Genomic DNA, 26,085 nt, shown 5'->3' with positions numbered 1-26,085 from the left:
GGTGGTCTTATTGATTTTAGACCACAACTTGGGATAGAAGAACAAATCAAATTATTTTCCTCATTTAATATTCAGATTTTAATTGGGCTTAAATTTTAGAACACAGTGTGTTCTAGGATGGTACGTTATGGATATTAGTCTCTACCACATTCTAACGCTATAAATCCGGACCTATTCCTATGTTTGATTGGGTGGCTGCCAGGCGTTCTGAGTAGTATAGTGACTATGGTAGGCGTGTGATTCCCTAAGGAATTTTTTGTTCTGTTCTGTGTGGCAAATACATATAATGCTGACATTTTTCCTGGAAGATTTGGGATTTTTCATCCCGTGCCTTAAGGTATTTCTCTCCAGCTCTAGGGAGTCTCCCCCGAAAACACCAGTCACTCACTAGCCTTACACTTATGCTTGCTGACTTATTCAACACCATGAATGGATTAACAGAAAAACAGAAACCTATTAAAAGGCTGCACCATATCATGATATGCAAATGAACATCCAGCATCATTGTTTCACAGGGAAGTACATTATTTATTGATAATTATAACCCTAACCCTTACTTCTCAGCTTGACAAACATAAGGTGCGGTGTGTGAACATGTGAACTGGTTGAAATGCAAGTGTCTCACAGTCAATGCATAAGACTTGAGAGCCCTGACTTTACTTATATAGCCCACAACATGTTTATGTTTCATAAATAAATCTGGCCAGCAAATCGGTCTTTCATTTTCCACAGAATAAAAAAAACGATAATGTTATCCCGCTGATAATTGCAGGCACGTTTCACCCCCGGCACTGGCTGGAGACACAGGCAAAAGGCATACAATCTTATTGAGGTACAAAAATTATTCCATCTACTCTGCACTTCTGCATAACTTCCATCATAGTGCCAGTTTTTGCGGTCAGCAAGTTTATTACTGTAAGCGTCTCCATAGTCGTACCTCTGAGGAACTGAATCGGACTTCCGATGGTGTCTCTCACATACACATCATACATATATACATATACACTCACTCTCTCCGGGTCTTTCACCATTTTGACCATGATATGTGGTCAGCCACTATATGGGAGGCATATTCAGGCATAAATTAAGGGCATATTTACAAGTCGCACTAGTGTACCTATGTAACCGGTTATTCCCTGCCTATACTCTGCATTGTGTTTTGGGGTGTTATCAGGTGTATGTGGGGTGCAGGAGGAAGGGATATATACTTATGTATAGACGTGTTTTCTATCCCCTGCTTATGATGAATAATAAATCAAATATAATATATAATATATGGGTCATAATTATACAATTGATTTACTAACTCGGGGGACCCTGCCACTAGATCCTCACCTCTTCCCGCGTGTGCAATACACCAAAGGGAAGAGGAAATGAGGTCGGGACCCTTATAAAGGGGAAAAGACAGAGGGAGGGGCGATGCAGGACAAAAGCATCATGGGAAAGTTTAAAGGATATTATACCCATCAGGTTAGACAGAAGAAGGAAAACAGAATCTTGTATAATTATAAATTAAAAGTAAAATAACAACCTGTTACACGTCACCTACACTGTCAATAATTGTCAATTATTAAAAAAAAAAATAAATAAATAAATAAATAAAAAAAAAATAGGGGGCAGCGTGTGGCTCAGTGGGCTAAGACTGTGTGCCTGTAATCAGAAGGTCGCAGGTTCAAACCCAGCCTCAGCCTGTGGGTTCTTGAGCAAGACCTTTAACCCCCAGCTCCCTGGGCGCCGCTACGGGTGGCAGCCCTTCGCAGACAACTTCCTCTATGAAAAAAGAGCAAGTTGTGGGAGGCGTAAAAGACAATTTCCCTACTGGGATCAATAAAAGTGTCAATTATTATTAATTACACTTCAGACTTCATCCTCAAAATCAAAGCAGTATTAACACAAGCAACATGTTCCATCTCTTAAATCCAATCTAACATTTAAAAATAAAGTCTGTTTCAACTGGACTTTTATCTAAGAAAAACAAACATTTTATGTTCGAGTTGTTATAAAACTACTGAAACAAATAATTGGCTATACTGCAGTTCCGCTGTCTTGTTTGGCACCCTAAATTATGTCCTGCATTCTGTGGAAACAAATGAAGGCTGAGGAATGTTACGTAACACAGCTAGAATGCAAAAACTCTATCTGGTGTAATTCAGTGCATAAAACCAATGGTCTTAAGTGTGGTGTCTTCTTCGTAACACTCCCTGACTTTTGTATTCATGACCATGAGATAGGGTGGGCTGCTTTTCTTCCTTCCTTTGACTAGTATTCCTCCCTTTCCTCCCAGCCTTGGTTGGTGGGTCAGGCAGCATCACCTTCTTTTAATAGACCCAGGTGTCATTTATCTTGAAATTAGGTTCAAGTGCAGAAAATGATCTAGCAGAAGTCTTAGACAATCTCTGAATTACAGAGAAATCTGATTTATTCTGAAACTGTGAGAAATTGTTCATCTGTATTTTGCTGCATTGCTAATTGTTGATGTGTGTGCCCTCCTTGTGCAGAAAAGGGGAGATCACATGCAGAGCTGGTTTTCTGTAGTTTCTTAGCCTGAATTAAAATTAAATATTCTCTTCATATAGGAACCAAGTCTCTGGCTGGAAATTTCTACAAAAGATCCATCTTCTTTTGCCGTATCAACACTTAAATGAGAAAAGCAGACAGGGAGAGTATAGGTGACAGCAGTGACTGTCCTTCCATGCCATCCATATGTACAAGGGGTATGACCAGAGTACACATGTACAAAAAATTATATATCAAAAGCAAGTACCTTTGTTGAAACGTGAAGGTAATCGTTTACAGCATAATAATTCCATCCTAAAAAAAAGAATTTGTCTGTGTATTGCCTAGGAACTGCTACAATGTTAAAATGGTAAATCCCAACCAAACAGAGCAAAAACTGACACGTTATTTAAGAACTGAAAGAAGGAGAAAATTGAAGACTTTCTTCGTAGGATCAATAACATATATGTTTTGTTTCCCACGGTCCTGTTACTAATTCAAATTTTAAATCCTGTACTTTGATATTTTGGGCTCAATGTAATGACAGCAAACGTAACAGCTGCCTCAATGCAGGTGACGGCAGCACTGAGGGTCCAAGAGGTCAGTGGTCAATTACTGCATAGGGATCAAATCTGCAATCAGCCAATTACTGCATACATGCCTTTATATTACGGTCAAGCGGAGGTCAGAGCAGTTTCCATAGAAACAACGTAAACAAACTTTACCGTTTAAAGCGCAACAAACTTTCTGAGTGAAAATGGCGCAGAGGTGAGTAGCTTGTTAGCTCTCCAAAATGTCTTTGAATTCTTCAACTGATGTTGTGCTACTTTGATTATTTAGCCTTTTATACTATAATGACATAGTAAATGTCTATAATACGATAAAAAAATATTACATATTTTTAACGTCATTTAAAGTGCAGTGGTTTTTATTGCTACTGTGGTTGCTAATATTTAAATAATGACAGACTATTTGGTTAGTAAATTCATCTCAAACATGCTAGTTTAGTAGGGCTTCCCAACCTTTCGATGTCCGCGGATCGGTTTCCGTCGTAGAAAAGTGTCACGGATCGGTAAGACGGCGGTATAATTTGGGGGTTCCCTCGCCGAGCGGCGGGAGATTGACGGTGTATACGGACATGCGGGGCTAATGGCGTATTTCCGTACATCAATACGGGCAGCTTTCTTTCCAAAACGGCGTGATCCCCTAATAAACGGGACGGCTGGCTCCTCTACCCCCGGTTGTCTGCCGCCCGGTGCAATACTCCGCGCGGACGGTACCGGAAAACCGACCGGAAGTTGGGACCCCCTACTGTTCAGGGTGGTAGGTAAATTGTTAAAAAAAATTGGGGCATTACTTTCGGAGTAGGCTAGATGCTTCTACGTTTATCATTACATCTATTTACATTGTTACACAGGATTAACACTTTCAAATATTCTTAGCTTGATTAGTGTTAACTCAGTTCTTGGTAGTATTCATCTGGGTATTAAGAACATAAGAACATAAGAACTATACAAACGAGAGGAGGCCATTCGGCCCATCAAGCTCGCTTGGGGAGAACTAAACTAATAGCTCAGAGTCGTTAAAATCTTATCTAGCTCTGATTTAAAGGAACCCAAGGATTCAGCTTGCACTACATTATCAGGAAGGGTATTCCATACTCTGACTACACGCTGTGTAAAGAAGTGCTTCCTTAAATCCAGCTTGAAGTGTTCTCCCGCTAATTTCCACCTATGGCCACGAGTTTGTGTATTTAAACTAATGCTGAAGTAACTATTTGCTTGAACAGCATCCAAACCTGTTAGAATCTTATATACCTGGATCATGTCCCCCCTCAGTCTCCTTTGCTTGAGACTGAACAGATTTAGCTCAAGTAACCGTTCCTCGTATGACATTCCTCTAAGACCAGGAATCATTTTTGTGGCCCTACGCTGCACCTTTTCTAAGGCCACAATGTCCTTTTTAAGATATGGTGACCAAACCTGCACACAATATTCTAGGTGAGGTCTCACCAAGGAATTGTATAATCTTAGCATTACCTCCCTTGACTTAAACTCCACACACCTGGAGATATACCCCAACATCCTATTGGCCTTTTTAGCATTATTCATTTAATGTGGAGCACAGCTGTTTCCTATTTGATTCTAGTTATTAATTTGGTGACATTACTGTTTAATATGATATTGCACTTACAGTATCGTGAATTTTAGATTTTTTTTTGCAATCTTGCTCGCTGTTTCTATTATTCTTTCTTTTTTATATATGTGAACCCTGTGACCTCTCCTGGAGCCGACACCTTATCGTGGTGGAGGGGTTTGCGTGTTACAATGATCCCAGGAGCTACGTTGTCTGGGGCTTTATGCCCCTGGTAGGGTCACCCATGGCAAACCGGTCCTGGGTGAGGAACCAGACGAAGTGCGGCTCAAAAGACCCCTCATGATGAAGAAAATTTTGGACACATGATTTCCCTTGCCCGGACGCGGGTCACCGGGGCCCCCCCCTGGAGCCAGGCCTGGGGGTGGGGCTCGATGGCGAGCGCCTGGTGGCCAGGCCTACACCCATGGGGCCTGGTCGGGCGCAGCCCGAACAAGGCACGTGGGTCCCCCCTCCAATGGGTTCACCACCCATGGGAGGGGCCATAGGGGTCGGGTGCAAGGTGATCTGGGCGGCAGCCAAAGGCGGGGACCTTGGTGGTCCGATCCTCGGCTGCAGAAGCTAGCACTAGGGACAGGGAATGTCACCTCTCTGATGGGGAAAGAGCCTGAGCTGGTGCGCGAGGTTGTGAAGTTCCGGCTAGATATAGTCGGACTAACCTCGACGCACGGCTTGGGCTCTGGAACCAGTCTCCTTGAGGGGGGTTGGACCCTTTTCCACTCTGGAGTTGCCCGCGGGGAGAGGCGCCGAGCGGGCGTGGGCATACTTATTGCCCCCAGGCTGGGTGCCTGTACATTGGAGTTTACCGCAGTAGACGAGAGGGTAGCCTCCCTCCGCCTTCGGGTGGGGGGACGGGTCCTGACTGTTGTTTGCGCTTATGCGCCAAACAGCAGTTCAGAATACCCACCCTTTTTGGAGTCCTTGGAGGGGGGGTTGGAGAGCGCTCCTCCTGGGGACTCCCTTGTTCTGCTGGGGGACTTCAATGCTCACGTGGGCAACGACAGTGAGACCTGGAGGGGCGTGATTGGAAGGAACGGCCCCCCCGATCTGAACCCGAGCAGTGTTTTGTTATTGGACTTCTGTGCTCGTCACGGACTGTCCATAATGAACACCATGTTCAAGCATAAGGGTGTCCATATGTGCACTTGGCACCAGAACACCCTAGGCCGCAGTTCGATGATCGACTTTGTAGTCGTGTCGTCGGACTTGCGGCCGCATGTTTTGGACATTCGGGTGAAGAGAGGGGCGGAGCTGTCAACCGATCACTACCTGGTGGTGGGTTGGCTCCGCTGGTGGGGGAGGAAGCCGGCCGGGCCTGGCAGGCCCAAGCGTATAGTGAGGGTCTGCTGGGAACGTCTGGCGGAATCCCCTGTCAGGGAGAGTTTCAACTCCTACCTCCAGCAGAACTTCTCCCATATCCCGGGGGAGGCGGGGGACATTGAGTCCGAATGGGCCATGTTCCGTGCCTCCATTGTGGAGGCGGCTGACCGGAGCTGCGGCCGTAAGGTGGTCGGTGCCTGTCGCGGCGGCAATCCCCGAACCCGCTGGTGGACACCGGTGGTAAGGGATGCCGTCAAGCTGAAGAAGGAGTCTTATCGGGCCTTTCTGGCCTGTGGGACTCCAGACGCAGCTGACGGCTACCGGCAGGCCAAGCGGGATGCAGCTTTGGCGGTCGCTGAGGCAAAAACTTGGGTGTGGGAGGAGTTTGGTGAGGCCATGGAGAACGACTTCCGGACGGCTTCGAGGAGATTCTGGTCCACCATCCGGCGGCTCCGGGCAGGAAAGCGGTGCAGCATCAGCACTATTTATGGTGGGGATGGTGCGCTGCTGACCTCATCTCGGGACGTTTTGGGTCGGTGGAGGGAGTACTTCGAAGACCTCCTCAATCCCACCGACACGCCTTCCGATATGGAAGCAGAGTGTGGGGACTTGGGGGTGGACTCACCTATCTCGGGGGTGGAGGCCCCTCCTCGGTGGCCGGGCCCCAGGGGTGGACGAGATTCGCCCAGAGTTCCTCAAGGCTCTGGATGCTGCGGGGCTGTTGACCCGCATTTGCAGCATCGCGTGGACATCGGAGGCAGTGCCTCTGGATTGGCAGACCGGGGTGGTGGTCCCCCTCTTTAAGAAGGGGGACCGGAGGGTGTGCTCCAACTACAGAGGGATCACACTCCTCAGCCTCCCTGGCAAGGTCTATTCGGGGGTCCTGGAAAGGAGGGTCCGCCGGATTGTCGAACCTCGGATTCAGGAGGAGCAGTGTGGTTTTCGCCCTGGCCGTGGAACAGTGGACCAGCTCTATAATCTCAGCAGGGTTCTGGAGAGTTCATGGGAGTTTGCCCGACCAGTCTACATGTATTTTGTGGACTTGGAGAAGGCATTCGACCGTGTCCCTCGGAGGGTCCTGTGGGGAATGCTCCGGGAGTATGGGGTACCGGGCTCCCTTTTAAGGGTGGTTCGGTCCCTGTATGACCGGTGCCAGAGTTTGGTCCGCAAGGGTGGCAATAAAAGTCGGACTCGTTTCCGGTGAGGGTTGGACTCCGTCAGGGCTGCCCTTTGTCACCGATTCTGTTCATAGTTTTTATGGACAGAATTTCTAGGCGCAGCCAGGGCGTTGAGAGCGTCCGGTTCGGTGACCTCAGGATTAGGTCTCTGCTTTTTGCGGATGATGTGGTTCTGTTGGCCTCATCGAGCCGTGACCTTCAGCTCTCACTGGAGCAGTTCGCAGCCGAGTGCGAAGCGGCTGGGATGAGAATCAGCACCTCCAAATCCGAAACCATGGTTCTCAGCAGGAAAAGGGTAGAATGCTTTCTCCGGGTTGGGGATTTTAAAGTGGAGGAGTTTAAGTATCTCGGGATCTTGTTCACGAGTGGGGGAACGATGGAGCAGGAGATCGACAGGCGGATCGGTGCGGCGTCAGCAGTCATGCGGGCGCTGCATCGGTCTGTCATAGTGAAGAGAGAACTGAGCGAAGCTCTCAATTTACCAGTCGATCTATGTTCCTACCCTCACCTATGGTCATGAGCTATGGGTAGTGACCGAAAGAACGAGATCGCGGGTACAAGCGGCCGAAATGAGTTTCCTCCGCAGGGTGGCTGGGCTCTCCCTTAGAGATAGGGTGAGGAGCTCAGTCATTCGGGAGGGACTCAGAGTAGAGCCGCTGCTCCTCCGCATCGAGAGGAGCCAGATGAGGTGGCTCGGGCATCTGATCAGGATGCCTCTGGGACGCCTCCCTGGGGAGGTATTCCGGGCATGTCCCACTGGGAGGAGACCCCGGGGAAGACCCAGGACACGCTGGAGAGACTATGTCTCTCGGCTGGCCTGGGAACGCCTCGGGATCCCCTCAGAGGAGCTGGATGAAGTGGCCAGGGAGAGAGAAGTCTGGGTCTCCCTGCTGAGGCTGCTGCCCCCGCGACCCGACCCCGGATTAAGCGGGAGATGATGGATGGATGGATGGATGGATGGATGAACCCTGTGATTATTTATTATAATAATTATAACAATTGTATTTTCTGTATGATTGAAGAAATTCCAGCTCTTTATTTATTTTATTATCTCTGTTAAGTGCTGATTTATTCCCCAGAGAGCGAATTGAGAGAGCTGATCGATGGACCAACACCCAACACTGGGAAGCCTGGAACCTGTGGGATGAAGTGATCAACTGGGGAGAAGGTGTGGAGGAGTTCTCACCAGTGACACTCCCCACTGTCCAGGCTGGGGGGGTTAAGGGGGGATTGGGGGGGGTCTACTGATTTGGGTAAGGGAGGGGTTAGTAAGGGAGGGGAGAGTGTGGGAAAGGATGGACTGCTAGCCAGCACTAGTATTTCATCTCAAAGTCTTCAGAGTAATTACGGCCTTTCATCTGAAGACTGGGAAATTTATAAAGCTTGCTACCTTAACAAAAAAAAGAAAGTCAGGAAGGAGTGGACAAGCCGGGGGGAAGGTGAGGTAAGGGGCAGCGTAGTGAGGAATATGTGGAGGTACCAGAGTGGGGAACATTTGAGGGGAAGGCCACCAGGGTTGTGACGGAGGGGACAGAGGCTGGTATTAGTATGATGGATATGCTAAATGGAGGTGAGGAGAATGGATGTGAGGTGGGAGTGAATGTGCAGGAGGTTAAGGGAGGAGGAGGGAAAAGTACAGGGAATGCTGTGGAGTATGTGGAGGCATCAAGGAGGCAGAACTTGGCTAGAACCCATCCAGGAGGAAGAACTTGAGGAAGATGAAGAAACAGATGAGGAGCTTCAGGAAGCAGAAGACACTGATGCTGCCACAGTGGACAGTTGGCAGTGCATGGCGGCATATGTAGCCAGAATATGGCTGCAGACTTTACAGGAAGATGGACCTGAGGAAAATGAAGCTGATGTGGTATTCCAGCAGGCAGAAGATGCTGATGCTACCACACTGGTCAGGTTTCAGTGTATGGTGGCATCTGAAGACAGATCACAGCTACTGACTATACCAGAAGAAGGACCTGAGAAAGAGGACGAGACTGAAGTGATGAAGACAGATAAAACAAAAGAAGATGCTGATGCTGCCGAGAAGATCTACAGTGAAGAAGAAGTATCATTCCATGTGAATGCCGAAGATCTTTCTGAAGATGCTACTGAGAAGAGCCACAAGAAGAAGAAGAAGATGATGAAGTGGTGCTTCTTCTGCTGTCCCCTGCCTTTCAGAAGAAGTAGCAAGAGGCAGTAATTATAAGGTTGTGAATTCAGGTTTACAAATGACTTAAAGCAGTAATATAACTGCATTATTGACACCTTCACAATGCACTGTAATGCATCCATAAATATATTATAGACATGGGTATAAATATTGAAGAAAAAAAAGCACAACACATTATAGCCATGTTTATTATGGATTAATGGCCGATATAATGTATTATGAAGATATTTATTGTGTATATATAGATCAGAGCATTCATAATGCATTATCAACATTGTCACGCTTGGCCGCGATCGCACTGTTTAAAAGCGGGCGATCTCTCGGGCAGGCGGGCAAAGAGCAGGCGGACAGGAATATATCGGGGCAAACTGGGGTTTAATAATCCAACAGGGAGCAGGAGACATGAAACGCCGACTAACATCAATGACAGACAATGGACTCAGGTAAGACACGGACTGAAATACACAGGACTGAGCAAATTAACTAGACACAGCTGGGTACAATCGGGAGAAAACACGTGGGTAATCAGGGGGCGTGGCACACAGGAGGAGCGGACGAGCCGGGCATGACAAACATAGCTATAATGTGTTATGCCTTTGTATAAATATTTACAGCCGTGTTTTTAATACTTTAATAAATGATTTATAAGACATTAATTGGGTATTTATAATGCAGTTATATGACTGCTTTAAGTAAAGTTAAGTAAAATGTTTATTTTCTTTTTCTTAGAATACCCGTGTTAGAGACCTGCATTGGGACTGCGATCCCGCGGGACCCAACGGAAAGAGATACTGTTTAAGTGTTAATGTAGCTATAAGATACGATAGGATAAGATATGCTGAGTTAAAATATAAGATAGCTTATATTAATATATTTCGTCTTATCTTATTATATTTCAACTTAGGCTAAGATAGGTTAAGTTATATGATAAGATAGGCTATCTTATTATATTTTAACTTAGCCTATCTTATCATATAACTTAACCTAAGTTAAAATATAATAAGATAGGTTAAGTTAAAATATGACAAGATAGGCTAAGATAAAATATGATAGGCTAAGTTAACATATGATAAGATAGGCTAAGTTAAAATATGATGATAGGCTAAGTTAAAATATAAGATGGGTTAAGTTAACATATGATAAGGTAGGCTATGTTAAGATAAGAGATTTGCAATAAAACATATTTACTTTTCAAACTGTGTCTTTGTCATCTCTTCAGTGTTGTGTCTGTCTTTGTTTGATAATTTTCAATCGTTAATTTATATCTGACACTCTCCTAAATGTCAATAAGCAGAGACGGAGGAATGGGAGGAAGGTACGGTTAAGTTAAAGGAAATGATAAAGTATCAAAATCACAGTGTTACCTTATTTTGAAGCAGAAAAAGTAATTTCATGTGTTACTGCCACCAATGAGTTAATGGCTGCAAATGTTCGTGTTAGAAGTGCCTGTATATAACGCGGCGTAAGTTTAACTCTGAAACTTTTCTTTCTGAAAAACGCGCCGCCTTCTGCCTGCTGTCATTCGGCGAACGCATAGGAGAATATTCTGGTAAAGGAACAGGTAAAGTGGTCATTTAACGTAATGCTAACGTGCATTACCTGTTAGTAAGTGTTTTACCCTATCACACACCTTACGTCCTTTATAGTTGTAGTCCGGTGCACTCTGTATCCATAACTAGCTAGCTAATGTTAACATGATGCAGTACAGTCTTCCAGCTTGGGGATTCCCACCCCTGTCCGCGGCCAGTATTCCGCTGGGGGGTTTGTTGGTTGCAAATGCAAACGATCCCTTCATGTTCATGCGTTGTGTTCTAATATGAAAATAAAACATAACTATCAAATTCAATGTTTATGTCCTATTATACTAGATAAGACTGTAAAATAGTTTGCCATGCATATGGATGCCAAGCATTCAGAGCATGATCAAGATAGGGTGTGAGTGTGGAAAAAAGACAAATGTAACAGTATTTGAGGGATAGAGGGATGAGAAGAGTGGGATGGAGGGAAATGTAAGGAGAAGGAGATTCCTCGGAGTTCCGAGATGTGTTTGGCTGTAATAAATCTGAAATATAGCTATATGACATAGTTTTTGATAACACCAGCATTTATTTTTTAGGTTTGTCGAGCTCCGTCAAAACAGTTGAATTAAAACGAGCCCATTATGTAACTGGAACCCCTCTCACATGTAAACACAGTGACGCGCTACAGCGCTGGTTTGTTGTCTGAGGCTATGATACTAACCACAAACACATTCACAAATTTCACTGCACTAATCACAGCATATGCAGGCAGAAAAATGATAGCAAAAACATTCAGCATTAGACTCTAAAACCGTCTGTAATGTCTGTGTTTATCCAGTGGACCATAAACTAAAATAAGCTTTCCTATTTCAGTTTCTTTCAGATGTTATAAAGTAATAAATAAACAATCATAATAATTAAACCATGTATTACTGACTATCAGACAACTTCAACAAGTTACCACATGGATGCAAAATCAAAGATATTCATTTGCGCCTGGCACTAACCATGTACTCCTTCACAGTACTAAGCCATAGAAAGGGCCCCAATGAAACCCCTGCATTCCTGCATCGCAGATACTCTAATCTCAGCATTTATGAGATTATATTTGTACTACCTGCCAATTTTTATATTGGATGAAACTAAAAATTGAGAAATATCTATATGCACAAGTAGTTTTTCCTGATATGAAGGATGACATCAAGACTGTCAGCATTTACAAATCGAATTATGACACATCTGAGTAGCCCAGACTTTCCGGAAAACAAAGCCATACAGCATATGTGGCTGACTAATGTACATACAGTGTAATAAGCTGATAATCAAATGGATAGAAAAACGTTCAATAATAGACAGGATTCAATGGGTAAATAAGGTGCATCATGTGGAAGAGAAGTTAGGTGGCGTTGGGGTGCATTGTGAGTTTCATCTGGTAGCTAGAAGGGAACAAAAAGGGCTTTTTTTGGGAGGGGGGGGGGGGGACTTCTCCGGGGGCTACATCGCTCTACCTTTTTTTTTTAAATGATTTATTAAAAAAAAAAAAATCTTTTCTCCTTACACTATAATGGCAGGTTTAGGACTAATACAGTACAGTCATAACCAGTGTCAAGGATTCTATGCATTGCTACACAGAGACAAGTCCAGATATTGAGCCCAAGGCTAAAATTGTGGTTTACTTACAAGTGCACTTTGCTGGGCAGTGGGGGTGTTTGTCCTTCTCTGCTCACATTTTCCCCTCTTATCCTGTCTTCTCCTCCGCATCCCTTCCTCCTTCTCTCTGTTGCTCCTATATTCCCTCCCCTCCAGTCATCTATGTTCTCCTTCCTCTGCGGTCTCTCCTCTTCTCCCATTCTTCAGTTATACTGTCTTCTCCGCTCTCCCTGTATCCCTCCTGTCTTCTGGTCCTGTCGTCTCTTCTCCAGTCATCCCCTGCTTCTCAGTCATCTCTGCATCTTTTCACTCTTTTGTTTGCTTATTCTTTGACTGTTTTTGTGTTATTTGTTAACCTACCGCCCCATGCTGGATGAGTCTTGATGTTTTTCTTGTTTTTAAAGTTAGGCTTCTTCCTTTGTTTTTTGTGCCATATCTTCTGCCCTCTTCTGGTTGCGGCAGTGCATGACACGGGTGGAAAAATAGGGTTTATTACAACACACACATCAAAACCAAAAGGATCAGGATGGATCCAAAATAAACAGCAAATGACCAGGAATGATCTAAATGATGGAATAAACACAACTAGAGAACTATATACATACATACAACATACAGCTATAATGAAGCATTAAAGAACAGAAGCAGAACAGGCACTTAAATACACAGCTAACAAGACACAATGCAGGACAGTGAGAATCATAACCAATAACAAGGACTGAGGGCAACCCAGGAACAGGTGTTACAGTTAAACAGCACTGGTGAAATCAAAGTGACCTTTCAGCCACATGGTCAGTTCTGCAGCGCCCTCTGCTGTTTGCATTAGATGCTGGTTGAAATTCCCACTCTCCTTACAAACACCTCGAAAAGCCAGGCCTTGCCGTGCCAAGTACTTAACTCCAGAAGATTTTTCCTCACTTGCTGCTGCTCTTTCCAGCTCATCTGAAGGTTGAGTATCAACAGGATTGATCTTCCTGTTAATGACGCCAGTTAAGCTGCCTGTATGTTTTTCAGATGCAGCAGAAACAGCAGTGACTCAGGCAAACCAGCACAATCAAGGCTAGAACATGCAGTAATGGGGGTTCAAACCTCCCAGACAGCGGCATCTGATAACAGATGTGACAAGATTGATTCCAACAGCAGCATATAATCCATGGAGCTTGGCCAAGGATACATACTCTGAATTAATTCATTAATAAACCTAGCTGGATAAAAAAAGTAAAAAAAAAATACAAAAATGTCACTTTGCATAAAATGAAAAAACGTAAGAAGCAGTAGAGCTGTTACACTTGCTCATTTAAACTCGAATATTAAAAGTCATTTTCCTTCTGGATTAGTCAGCGACATGGCAGGAGAAGATGGCACAGGGTCCGGCGCACGGACAGAGTCCGTCCCTCACGACACCGGCTAATCGCCTGGCAAGCGGCGCAGGCTCTCGGTCTGATAAGCGGAACACCGATCAGCTCTGTCTTTCAACAGCAGGGGGCAGTAGAGGTGCACCGTTCCCAGAAACACTGCAATACCGGGTCGATGCGCGGAGCGGACGGGGCAAGCCCCACTTCCGGCTCCCTGTTCCAAAAATCCGTTTAATATGTGGTCCCCTCCATGGGGGACGTATCAGATATTAAACTGATAAGAACAGATACTACACTTGATCTTAGCCAAAAGGCCGAGAAGCGATGCCCGCAGACTGCGCCCCGCCGGGCTCCGGCATGTGGGACGCCGACGGAGCCGGCGCGGCTGGGTCCTCGCCAGCCTCTCTGGGAGGTGGCGCCCGGCGAGACCACGCACGATCCCAGAGGACCAGAAACGCGCCACTGGGCAGATAGAGCCGGCCGCTAAGCCGGGCACAGTCTTACTTTGATACAGCGGCGGTGCAGCTCTGCTTGCACAGAGCCTCCAAAAATACAGTGAACTCATCGCTATCCCTCTCCACGGAAATCTTTAGTAAAAGGCGAAAGATTTATACGGGATGAAGAGAGACCCGAGTCGATGCAGAGCCGTCGCTCAGCAGGTGGCCGCTAGCCGGGCCTCCGTGACGCCCCCGCTCGGGGTTGAATTCTCGGGGGCGTCGCAGCCACCGGCCTCGGGGCCCCGACTCCTCCCTGTCCTCCTGGCATCTGAAAGATCAGCAATCATGTAAACAGACATGAGAGAAAATTCAAAAGGCAAAGATGACGGCCTGCCTTACCTCAGCACAGATGCCCACCCCTCAGAGAGCGTATCATGACCGTGCTTTTTATAATTAAAAAAAAAAAAAAAAAAAAAAAAAAAGAAAAACGGAGGGAAGCGGGACCGGCGCACGGACAGGGTCCGTCCCTCACGACACCGGCTAATCGCCTGGCAAGCGGCGCAGGCTCTCGGTCTGATAAGCGGAACACCGATCAGCTCTGTCTTTCAACAGCAGGGGGCAGTAGTGGTGCACCGTTCCCAGAAACACTGCAATACCGGGTCGATGCGTGGAGCGGACGGGGCAAGCCCCACTTCCGGCTCCCTATTCCAAAAATCCGTTTAATATGTGGTCCCCTCCATGGGGGACGTATCAGATATTAAACTGATAAGAACAGATTTTTTTTTTTTTTTCCATGCTTTATTAAACAGTTCTGTACATTTTAAAGTCACACAATAAAACACCTTTAAAACAGTATTAAACAAATATATTACAGAACCATTCCCTATAGGATAAGCAAAACATAAAAACAAGCAATACATATACACACTTTAAAATCTAATTACAATCATATGGCCATTAACATAATTAAAATGTCACCTCAAATGCAAGCCATTAAAATATTAAAACCTTAAAAAAGGAACAGACCCGTAGACCTCAGGCCTCGGCACCAGGGTCGGGTTAAAACAGGGTTATGCATCATCCTAAAACACAAAAAATCAATGGCCTCAGGCTAAAAAACTGGTTAGTCACAGACATGGCACAGCACATAGAATAAAATGTTAATAAATACAGTTAATGTTAATACATAAAGGTGCTAAAAGTGACCAACCACAGCCGTGCTCAATCTCAGTACATGCAGTTAATTAAAAGAATATTTGCAACACCATACACGCACAAAAAACAAAGCACACTTACCTAAAACCCAAAGTACCTCCTGTGTGCTTCAGGACAGTGCGTCATGTCGACCCTGTAGGATGGAGCGTCACCACCTAAATGAAACGGGGCTAAAGCCAAAAGAGGCCCTTCCACCTCTCCTTGGCCTCGTGGTAGCCCCGTTGGATGACGTCGGTCTCCATCCTGAAACCCAAATCGGCCCGGATTTTGCGGAATACCCCTTGTGCCTCCAGACGAACCCCTCTGCGGATGAGCGCGGTCCTGGCATTCCAAAGCTCTCGCTTGGTAATGCTGACCAGCAGCCACATCCAGGGGCCGAAGGGGTTATGGAGGTTGGGGTCCCACCCCTTCAACACCTTGTCGTAGGTCAGACCGGGCTGTGGGTCTACACGTCCACACAGGCCCGCTACCAACCCCCAGACTCTCTGTGCATGCCCGCAGTCCCAAAACACGTGCTTGATGGTCTCATCCTCGCTGCACTCGGGCCTGGGGCAGCGGGGGTGTCTGGTCAGCTTATGCCTGTGCAAGACGTCCCTGACTGGCAGCTTACCATGAAGGCACTGCCAGTTCAGGTCCTGCAGCCTGTGATCCAAACCCTTGGATTCTCGCCCATGTGCCTTCCTCCAGGCCCAACATGGCCCGAGTCTCCCTATGACCAAGCAAAGCCTTGTAAAGGGCTCTGTGCTTCGTCAGGGCCTCTGTCTTGACACCTGCCGGAATAGACTTACTCCACTTGACAGCGTGGCTGTAGTGGACCGGCAGGGTCTCAGCCTTGGGGCCGAGGTTGGTCCACGACGTCACCAGACGTCTCATGGGGAGAGCCAGCCACAGACGCACAAAGTGCTGATGGGGGTGCTCGAGGGGAGCTGCCAGGCGCGTGCAGAGCTGCGAGAAGAACAGGCAGTCAAGCTTGAGAGGAAAGTCAATAACGTCCCTCCCCCCACTGTCCTTTCCGAGATACATCACTTCCCTACGCACGTACTCATACCTGCCCCCCCAGACGAGGTTAAAAAACGTCCCTCGTCAGGCCCCTCCGCATGAAGCGGGGCAAAGGGTACACATGTGCAAGGTAGAGCAGGGTGGGAAGAATATCCACTTTTAAGGCTAAAACCTTACCTTGGAAGGACAGGGACCTGGACTTCCACAGTCCGATCTTCCGCCTGGCGATCGCCAACCGCTCCTCCCAGTTCAACCGGGCGGCACCATCCGAAAGGAAGTTGACCCCCAAAACTTTGAGAGGACCGTCACAGAGGGTGAGACCACCTGCGACGTCCTCCCTCGCCTTCCAGCTGCCAAAATACTTGGCCACCGACTTACTGAGGTTGAGCGTCGCGCCAGAGGCCCAACCGAACGCGTGAACGAGGCTCAAGGCATGACCGAGAGACTGATCCGAGCAGACGAAAAGCGTGGTGTCGTCTGCATACTGGGTCAGTTTAACAGTTGTCCCCCGACTTCCTGGGATAAGAAGGCCATCGACCCCGGGGTGGGTGCGAATGGCGCACGCCAGTGGCTCTATATAGAGCGCGTAGAGGAGGGGGGAGAGGGGACATCCCTGCCTCACTCCACTCCGCTGGGGCACCAAATCACTCAGGAAGCCATTGATAACAACATGGCTCCCAACTTCGTTATACAAAGTGTGTAACCACCCCAGATAATTGGGCCCGAAGCCAAACTTACCCAATACTTTGAACAGGAAGCGGTGATCTACCCGGTCGAAGGCTTTCTCCTGGTCCAAGCTGACCAGCAGGAGAGGGAGGTTCCTATCCTCCACCCAGGCGATGGCGTCGCGGATGAGGTGGAGATTCCACGTCGCCGATCGACCCGGTACTCCACACGTCTGGTCGCTGTGAACCAGATGAGCCATGGCCTTCTTCAGGCGTTCGGTAAGGGTCTTTGCGATGAGCTTCGTGTCTACACAAAGCATGGTCAGGGGCCTCCAGTTGCCAAGGTCGGCCCGATCGCCCTTCTTGTGCAACAAAGAGAGGACCCCCGACCTCATGCTCCTAGTGAGCAAACCCCGGCGCTGAACGTCCTCTACAACCTGCAGTAATTCCGGCCCGAGGACATCCCAAAAGGTGGAATAAAATTCCACCGGGAGCCCATCAAGGCCAGGTACCTTGCGGCGGTTCATCTTGCCAAGCACTGCGGTCAGCTCGGCCAAGGTGATGGGGGCTTCTAAGCCGTCCCGGATGTCACTGGGAAGGTGAGATGTTATCTAGGAAGCGCACCCCAGCAACCGGGTCCGTGTCCCTAACATTAAAAAGGTTAAGATAAAACAATTTAGCAACCTCCAGCATGTCTGATGTATCCATGACTATACTGCCATTTGAGGCACGGAGAGAGCTAAAGCTCTTCTCCTCCCGGGCTTCCCTGGCTCTGTGGAAAAAAAAAGAATTGCACTTTTCATTATTTTCCACCTCAAATATTTTGTCGCGGAGCATTTGGGCCGAGGCAGCCTGTTCATGCAGGCGCCTCAGCTCACCCTTTATGTCAAGCAGCCGCTCGTGGTTGATGGTGCCCCCGTTGTTGTGAGCGGCGTATTCATCCCGCAACCTTCTCTCCAGCCGCCGAATGGAGAACTTCTTCTCCATCCTGCGCTGCTTGCTGTACTGCATGGAGAAGGTTCGGATGCTGTCCTTCACACTCTCCCACCATTCGGCCACAGAGGGGAAGGTAGGCTTGTCCTTCTGCCACTCGGAGAAGTGATCTAAAAAAAGGTGTCTAAAATCTCTCTCCTCCAGGATCTGCAGGGTCATTTTCCAATAGCCGCCCCCATATACAGGGGCGTCTATGGAGACAGTGGCCTCCACTGCCAGATGGTCAGTGGGCCACTGTGGGGAGAGGGACACCTTTTTAAAAGCAACGGGGGGTGAAGCTAAAATGTAGTCGATGCGGCTGCTGGCTCCGCGACTATTATGCCAGGTGAAGCCCGGCATGCTGGGGTTGCATGTTTTAAAACCGTCCACAAGTTTAAAGGAACGAATAAAATGGCCTGAGCTGGCATCCTGTCTACCCTCCAACGAGATGTTAAAGTCCCCTCCTAAAATCAAGTGTCGATCTGTGACACAGAACGGGGACAACTCTTCAAAGAGAGTTATACGGGACGAGGCCTCCACTGGAGCGTAGACACATATGGCCCGGAGGCGCTGTCCCCTCCATGTGGCCTCCACTCCCAAAACCCTGCCCTGAAGGACGGTAAACGCACTTACTTCTTCAAAGGCGCGGTCGCCAAAAAGGATCCCGATGCCTGAGGAGTGGACGCCACCTACGCTCCAGTAGGATCTACCCCTCTTCCACTGTCGTGAAAAGAGAGCCTCGTCCCGCTGGTCCCGGAGGTGGACTTCCTGCAGAAAACAAATGCTGAAGGGAGAAGATGCCAGCTGGTTAAAAACAGATGTACGTTTTAAAAACGTTCCTCAAACCCCTTACATTCAAGGTGACAATATTAAAATTGGCCATAGAATGTTAAAATAATAAAATACAATTAAAAACAACAAACTAAAATAATAAAAGCCAGCCATTAAAAACAATACTGTCCTACTGCCCCCCCTCCTCAGTCAACCTCAAAAGGTCCCCCAATTTCAGCCCCCCCAGGTACTCCTGTTCATTAGCAGTGTCCTGTTGACCGCTGTACTCCTGGGGGGGTGCGGGGGACTGTCCCAAGTCCCACACCAGACGGGGGGCCTCTAACATCAGGGAGGGGGGACACTGTCGGCAGCCGGAGGGCTGGATGCGTCGGGTTGCGCCTCCCTTCTGCTCTTCTTCCTCCCCCGGGGGGATGCACCGCTCTTCTTTCGCCTGCTGCTGACGCCTGGAGCCAGGGCGAGCTGCTCCACCTTGTTCGGAGACCCCTCCTGCATTGGTGTCGCACTCGAAGGGGCCTCCTCCACCTCGACCAGGGCTTCTCCTCCTGCCCCCGTCGCCGGCTGTTCCTGCCCAGTCGTGGGGGCTAGAGCTCCCCCACCATTCTCCGTGCCGACTGCTCTGTTACCCGACAGAGCGTCGGCATATGTAGTCTTTTTCTGTGGGCAGGAACGAGCCAGATGGTCCTCGCCGTTGCAGTGAATGCAGCGACGGGGGCCCTTGCAGTCCCTGGCCATGTGCCCCGACTCCAGGCAGTTGCGGCAGCGCAGGTTAGCGCATCCCTCCAGGGTGTGTCCAAAGCTGTGGCACTGCCGGCAGAAGGGAGGCTGTCCAGAATAAAAAAGGTATGCCTTATTTCCCTGTAGGTTAAAATAGGTTGGGGGGTGGCTAAAACCGCCTGCCCCATTAGCGTCCGGGTGCAGGCGGGCCTGGAACTGGCGTCGGCCAGTCCAGATCCCCAGCTCATCCCGGATGTCCCTGTGGCCAGGAAGGAGGTCCACATACTTTTTTTAAAAACAGGCAGACGGACTCGGCGGTAACATGCGGGTTAAAACAGTGGACAGTAATAACCCGCTTGTCGGGCCACCACAGAGGCTCGATGGTATACCGTCTAAGGAGAGGGTGCTGGGCCCCCGCCTTGCTCCGCTCCAGGACCTTGCTGTAGCTGTCATCGGTGGACAAGGTGACCTCAAAGAATTGGAAGGGGCCATTCCGCTGTATGCAAAGAATATCTTCCATACGAAGGCCCAGTGCTTCAAAGGCCACCTCCCGGATGAAGGCCAGCCGGTCGGGGAAGGTGCCCACCTCCTCCTCAGCCCTCCAGCAGAACCGGGCGGTATTCCGCAGGCCCCCGCCTGCTACCAGCCACGGCCCGCTGAAGGGCTTCCTCGTTGGTCCGCCGGCCGTTGCCATCCGGGAAGGTCCACCGACGTCGCCGCTGGAGCAGAGTCCTTCCGCCGCCGTGGTCCCGCCGCCCGCCGTCCGCCAATCCGGGATGAGCCGAGCAGAGCTAAACTATAAAAGCAGCTAAAAATAAAAATCAGTTTGCCCAGCAGGGCGGCGGACAAGCCACCAGCCACTGCGGGATCCCCAGCCTACTAAAAACAGAAATAAAAGCAGGGATAAAAGGCTAAAAAGGAAGGCACGGGTCGCCCCGTGGCAGCGGCGGTCAAGCCACCTGCTGGTCACGCCTTAGGTTCACCGTGCCTCCCTCTAAAAAACCCGACGCAGTCCGTAAAAAAGCAGTAAAAAGTCAGTAAAATCCACTAGATCTTAGCCAAAAGGCCGAGAAGCGATACCCGCAGACTGCACCCCGCCGATTTTTAAAAAATATTATGCTTGTACTACTTACATTAACACAAAATCACAATCTAAAAGGCTGAAACACCATGCAAATCAATGCCAACCCAGTACAATAAGAATTTTATTTATCAAACATTTAACAAATAGAACTACCTGCAGAACTATTACCCATAAAACAGGCAAAAGAGCAATTCCACCAGCAAATACAATTATACACCATTAAAATCTAATTACATGGCCAATAAAACAATTAAAATGTTACCTTATATGCATGCCAATAAAAAGTTAAGACAAAAAGAAAAAAGTTCAAAAAGGAACACACCCGCAGACTTCCGACCTCTGCACAAGGGTCGGGCTAAAACACTGTCATACACCTTCCTAAAACACATAAAAGCAGTAACCTTAGGAATAAAATAGGTCAATCACAGAATAAACAGCACAACAGATAAACTAAAATGTTAATAATGTTAATACTGATGAATATGTGCTAACAGTGATCAACCAAAAAAGTGCTCAGTAAATTCTGTACATGCCATTATATAAAATCCAAACCAAATAAAACACAAGCACAGAAAAACAAAGCACACTTACATAAAACCCGAGGTGTCCTTTGTGTGCTTCAGGAAAGCACATCATGTCAACCCTGTAGGATGGATTGTCACCACCTAGACGTACTGGGGCAGCCTAGGATCAAGGCAGTTAGATGGATGTCAGCTTACCTCTACGGGTAGGTCATTTAGGTGGATGGCAGCTTATTTCTGTGATCAGGGTGTTTGGGCAAATGTCAGCTTGCCTCTGAGATCAGAGTGTTTAGGTGGAAGCGAGGTTACCTCAGGGGTCAGGGGGCTGGGTCACAGGCAGCCTACCTCTGGGGTTAGGACATTTGGGTGGATGTGAGCTTACCTGAGGGGTCTGCGTGTTTGGGTGGACAGCAGCTTGTCTCTGAGATCAGAGCATTTGGGTGGATGGCAGCCTACCTCTGGGGTTAGGGCATTTGGGTGGATGGCAGCCTACCTCTGGGGTTAGGGCATTTGGGTGGATGGCAGCCTACCTCTGGGGTTAGGGCATTTGGGTGGATGGCAGCCTACCTCTGGGGTTAGGACATTTGGGTGGATGGCAGCCTACCTCTGGGGTTAGGGCATTTGGGTGGATGGCAGCCTACCTCTGGGGTTAGGGCATTTGGGTGAATGTGAGCTTACCTGAGGCGCCTGCGTGTTTGGGTAGACCGCAGCTTGCCTCTGGGATCAGGGTATTTGGGTAAATGTCAGCTTACCTCAGAGAACAAGGCGGTTAGATGGAAGGTAGTTTACCTCTGGGATCAGCATGGTTGGGTGAATGGCAGATTACTTCTGGGAACAATGTGTTTGCGTGGATGGCAGCCTACATCTGGGATCAGGGTGTTTGGGCGGACAGTGCTTTGCCTCTGTGATCAGGGTGTTTCGGTAGACGGCAGCTTACCACTGGGATCAAGGAGCCTGAGTGGATGAAAACATACCTCTTTTATCAGAGTGTTTGGGTTTATGTCATCTTAACGCTGGGGTGAAGGCGCTTGGTTGGATGCAGTTGGTTGGATAAGAGCTTTACCTTTGGAATTAGGGCATCTGAGTAGATGACAGCTTAACTCTGCGATCAGGGTGTTTGGGTACATGTCAGTTTAGCTCTGCGATCAGGGTGTTTGGGTACATGTCAGCTTAGCTCTGGGGTCACGGTCTTCGGTTGGCCTTCCTGTGGAGTCAGGGCGTTTGGGTGAACAGCAGCTTACCTCTGGGGTCACAGCGTTTGTGTGTAGGGCAGCTTACTACAGCTAACTCTCAATTAGTTTAACTGAATTTATCTTAAAAAATAATATTTATCTCTATACCTGACACACAAAATACTGACTTATATATAATGTGGCATGTTGTAAATGCAACCAGTAATCAGAAGACAGTGTGACATGTGCTGCACGCCAGGGCAATTTCAGAATCCCAGATCAGATCTGTAGTTAACACCAAGCTATGGTAAACCAAGTGGCAACTATATACATGTATGGAAATCACACAACCCGAAAAACATATTAATACACAGGTATGTCTGACTCACTATCAAAAACGATGTAAACTTCCCTGTAGTCGTTAATAGATTAATAGACACAAAAAACCCAGAGGTACACCAACGAAAACACAGTGCAATGCTAGTACTGTACCAACTAGCAAGAACTAGCTAACCAGCTAAAAAGTCGCAATTAACTTCTAAACTATCGAAACCCAGCTACATCGATAAGTACAAAAATTACCACGGAACATACATGTATTAGTTTAATAAAGTTTAAGCAGAAATTATCTAAATAAATCCGGCTTTGGTTTTGTTTGCCGGAGCTCCAACGTCGGACATGTCTTACTCAAAGGGCGCGAACTTCGGCCGGTTTGTGGCAAAGTAACCATGACAACCGCCTGCCGCTGGCGCCACACAACGTCGTTGACCGCAGTCAGACTCTCGCGTGTTTACGTCTGACTGACGCGCGCCGCCATAATGAGATTTAGTAGTACTAACGTTAAAAAAAGCTCTTACCAACCTAATTTCACTGTATCCTATGCACGGCAATTTATTTAGCTTTCAACAAACTTAATTTTACAGAACAGAATTTCTGTATTGCCTCATATATATATATATATATATATATATATATATATATATATATGTTCATTAATTTTCTCTAGTCAACGCACCGAATTACGACGGCCAATATTATGTATTATTTTGACAATAATATAAGTAGATTATTCTTTTACTATATGTAAATTCCTTAATTATATTCCATTGCTACTTTACAAAAGCCTTCAGGGAGTTTGGTCTTTTCATGACAACTAACCAAGTGTCTAACCAGTGTTTACCTGAATAATACAGAAAATTAAATGACACTTGTTAAACTCACCTGGACGTACCTTTTACAGTCGTTTAAACCGTCATGAGCAATGCTGAAATCACTGTTGCAAACAGTTCAGCGCGTAACATTGTCATTATTTTTCATCCTTATTAAACAAGGACACGTTTTTGTGTAGTCTGTGGTGAAATGCATTTTATATTTTCGTTTTTTGAGACACTCTCCCTCCGCCGTGACGCTCCATGAAACCGATACCTTCGGTTCTCTAGGAGTTAAATAAAAGCCCGCCCGCACTGAAATCTGATTGGCTTATATGGCTAAGTAAACCAATCAGGATGCTGTCTGTCTAGCACTGGCTACATGAAGAGTCACACATATAGGGATCCACACATACGCACGTTCTCTCTTTCTCTCTATCCCTCTCTCTCTCGCTCATTCCTAGCTCATTTACTTGCTCATTCGTGCGTGCTACTGTCTCGCGTGCATGCTCTTGTTTGCTTGCTCTAGTTTCCGGAATATATATTTTTTTAATTTAGGAGCATCAGGGAGCCGCTGTCAATATGCGGGAGACTTGGGATGTCTGGATAACTGCTTATTTGTACTATAATGATAACTGATCATTTCCAGGGAGCCGTGATGATATTCTAAATTGTGCCGGGTTATATAAGTACTGTGAAGCTGTCTTTATCTAGTTAAATGTTTACAAATATTTATTATTTTATTATATTTCATGTATATTTTCAACTTATTCACACCTTATTGTACCATGCCTCCATGCATACTTTACTGTAAAATCAGACAGATAAACGTTTAGAAAAATAATCGATTCTACAACTTAACTTGCAGCTGTCCAATTACACATCCATATTTTATTGCTGCAGATAAGAGGTAGGTGTGGTATATAACGCTGAAGGTTAGACGTATAGTAAAATAACATATGTACAACATGTGGGCATTTCAGTCAGACAAACGTTTAAAATGGAAAACGAGCTTTATATTCCATCCATCCATCCATTTTCCAAACCGCTTATCCTATTGGGTCGCGGGGGTCCGGAGCCTATCCCGGAAGCAATGGGCACGAGGCTGGGAACAACCCAGGATGGGGGGCCAGCCCATCGCAGGGCACACTCACACACCATTCACTCACACATACACACCTATGGGCAATTTTGCAACTCCAATTAGCCTCAGCATGTTTTTGGACTGTGGGGGGAAACCGGAGTACCCGGAGGAAACCCCACGACGACATGGGGAGAACATGCAAACTCCACACACATGTGACCCAGGCGGAGATTCGAACCCAAGTACCAGAGGTGTGAGGCAACAGTGCTAACCACTGCGCCACCATGCCGCCGAGCTTTATATTTTACCAGCAATTTCCATAGCACGTCTTAGTCGAAGTACTACACTGCCATCTATTGGACAAGTAGGGTTACTGAATCGTGAAATGTGTCTTAAATCATGTTTTTTTAGGACCACTAAAAGAGGATTATCAGTATGAAGGTTTATCAATAAAAATAATTTATTAAAATAAATATTACAGGACTCTCTCTGAAAATAAGGTGTTCTTAGCTTCCAAAGCCAAGGACACATTCTAGTGATTTTCCAGGAGACTGGACCTAACTAACCTGGGGCCTTATGAAAAACAATCAATCAGCTCATGTTGAAGCTCACAAGGTGTGGAGAACAAGAAAGACAAGTAAGGGAGAAAGGCAAGGTGCAGAGCATACACAAGCGGTGTAGCGGCACATCAGTTATAGTGTATGATTAAAAATACATCATTTGTCACAGTAATAGTGGCCCATTGCTCCTACTGTAGCCTCACACCTCCAGGGTTGTGGGTTCAATCTGCACCCCTGCTGTAATAAACAGTGAAATTATCACAGTAACACTGTTTATCAGTAAAATAGTACAATACTGTAGAAAGTAGGGCAATATTTATGAGAACCTTGCTGATAAAATGCTGCAATGCACTGTAATTCAGTACGTAAACTGCAAATAAATAAACTGTAGAATTTACTCAAATTAAATGATGTAATAATTTGCACTCGCTTTTTTGGGTTGAATTTAGTATACGCAATTCTAGGGAATATTTTAAATAAATCAAGTTAAAGTCTGGGGTGGCACGGTGGTGCAGGAGTTTAGAATGGCATCACTGGTTCATCAGGTGTGGAGTTTGCATGTTCTCCCCATGTCGTTGGCACTGTTGCCTCGCACCACTGGGACCCGGGTTCGAGTCTCTGCCTGGGTCACATGTGTGTGGAGTTTGCATGTTCTCCCCATGTCGTTGGCACTGTTGCCTCGCACCACTGGGACCCGGGTTCGAGTCTCCGCCTGAGTTATATGTGTGCGGAGTTTGCATGTTCTCCCCATGTCGTCGTGGGGTTTCCTCCGGGTACTTGCTAAATTGCCCGTAGGAGTGCATGTGTGAGTGAATGGTGTGTGAGTGTGCCCTGCGATGGGCTGGCCCCCCATCCTGGGTTGCTCCCTGCCTCGTGCCCATTGCT

General features: G+C 47.1%; 2 protein-coding genes, 1 long non-coding RNA gene and 3 other non-coding genes across 6 annotated transcripts in view; 1 reads left to right on the top strand and 5 right to left on the bottom strand.

The window, feature by feature from the left end:
• The window catches only part of LOC125721617 (NACHT, LRR and PYD domains-containing protein 12-like), a 566,129-nt gene that overhangs the window by 6,854 nt on the left and 533,190 nt on the right, over positions 1–26,085 (top strand). The gene's annotated exons all lie outside the window — the stretch shown is intronic.
• Positions 13,972–14,163, bottom strand: LOC125721657 (U2 spliceosomal RNA). Its single transcript, XR_007385896.1, has one exon. It is a non-coding gene; the product is annotated as a U2 spliceosomal RNA (small nuclear RNA).
• On the bottom strand, positions 14,361–14,474 carry LOC125721659 (U5 spliceosomal RNA). The gene has a single exon (XR_007385899.1). It is a non-coding gene; the product is annotated as a U5 spliceosomal RNA (small nuclear RNA).
• LOC125721663 (U2 spliceosomal RNA) lies at positions 14,897–15,087 on the bottom strand. The gene has a single exon (XR_007385903.1). It is a non-coding gene; the product is annotated as a U2 spliceosomal RNA (small nuclear RNA).
• Positions 18,765–20,338, bottom strand: LOC125721604 (uncharacterized). The gene is made up of 2 exons (XM_048997580.1): positions 19,984–20,338; positions 18,765–19,739 (listed from the first exon to the last, which is right to left on the bottom strand). Exons 1-2 carry the CDS (start codon positions 20,323–20,325, stop codon positions 19,242–19,244), a joined length of 840 nt encoding a protein of 279 aa, XP_048853537.1. The 5' UTR covers positions 20,326–20,338; the 3' UTR covers positions 18,765–19,241.
• On the bottom strand, positions 21,035–22,377 carry LOC125721625 (uncharacterized). Its single transcript, XR_007385858.1, has 4 exons — positions 22,300–22,377; positions 21,878–22,190; positions 21,307–21,581; positions 21,035–21,093 (listed from the first exon to the last, which is right to left on the bottom strand). It is a non-coding gene; the product is annotated as an uncharacterized LOC125721625 (long non-coding RNA).

This window comes from Brienomyrus brachyistius, unplaced genomic scaffold (assembly GCF_023856365.1).
Source record: "Brienomyrus brachyistius isolate T26 unplaced genomic scaffold, BBRACH_0.4 scaffold34, whole genome shotgun sequence".
NCBI classification, from domain to species: Eukaryota; Metazoa; Chordata; class Actinopteri; order Osteoglossiformes; family Mormyridae; genus Brienomyrus; species Brienomyrus brachyistius.
This window is presented reverse-complemented; position numbering and strand designations above follow the sequence as displayed.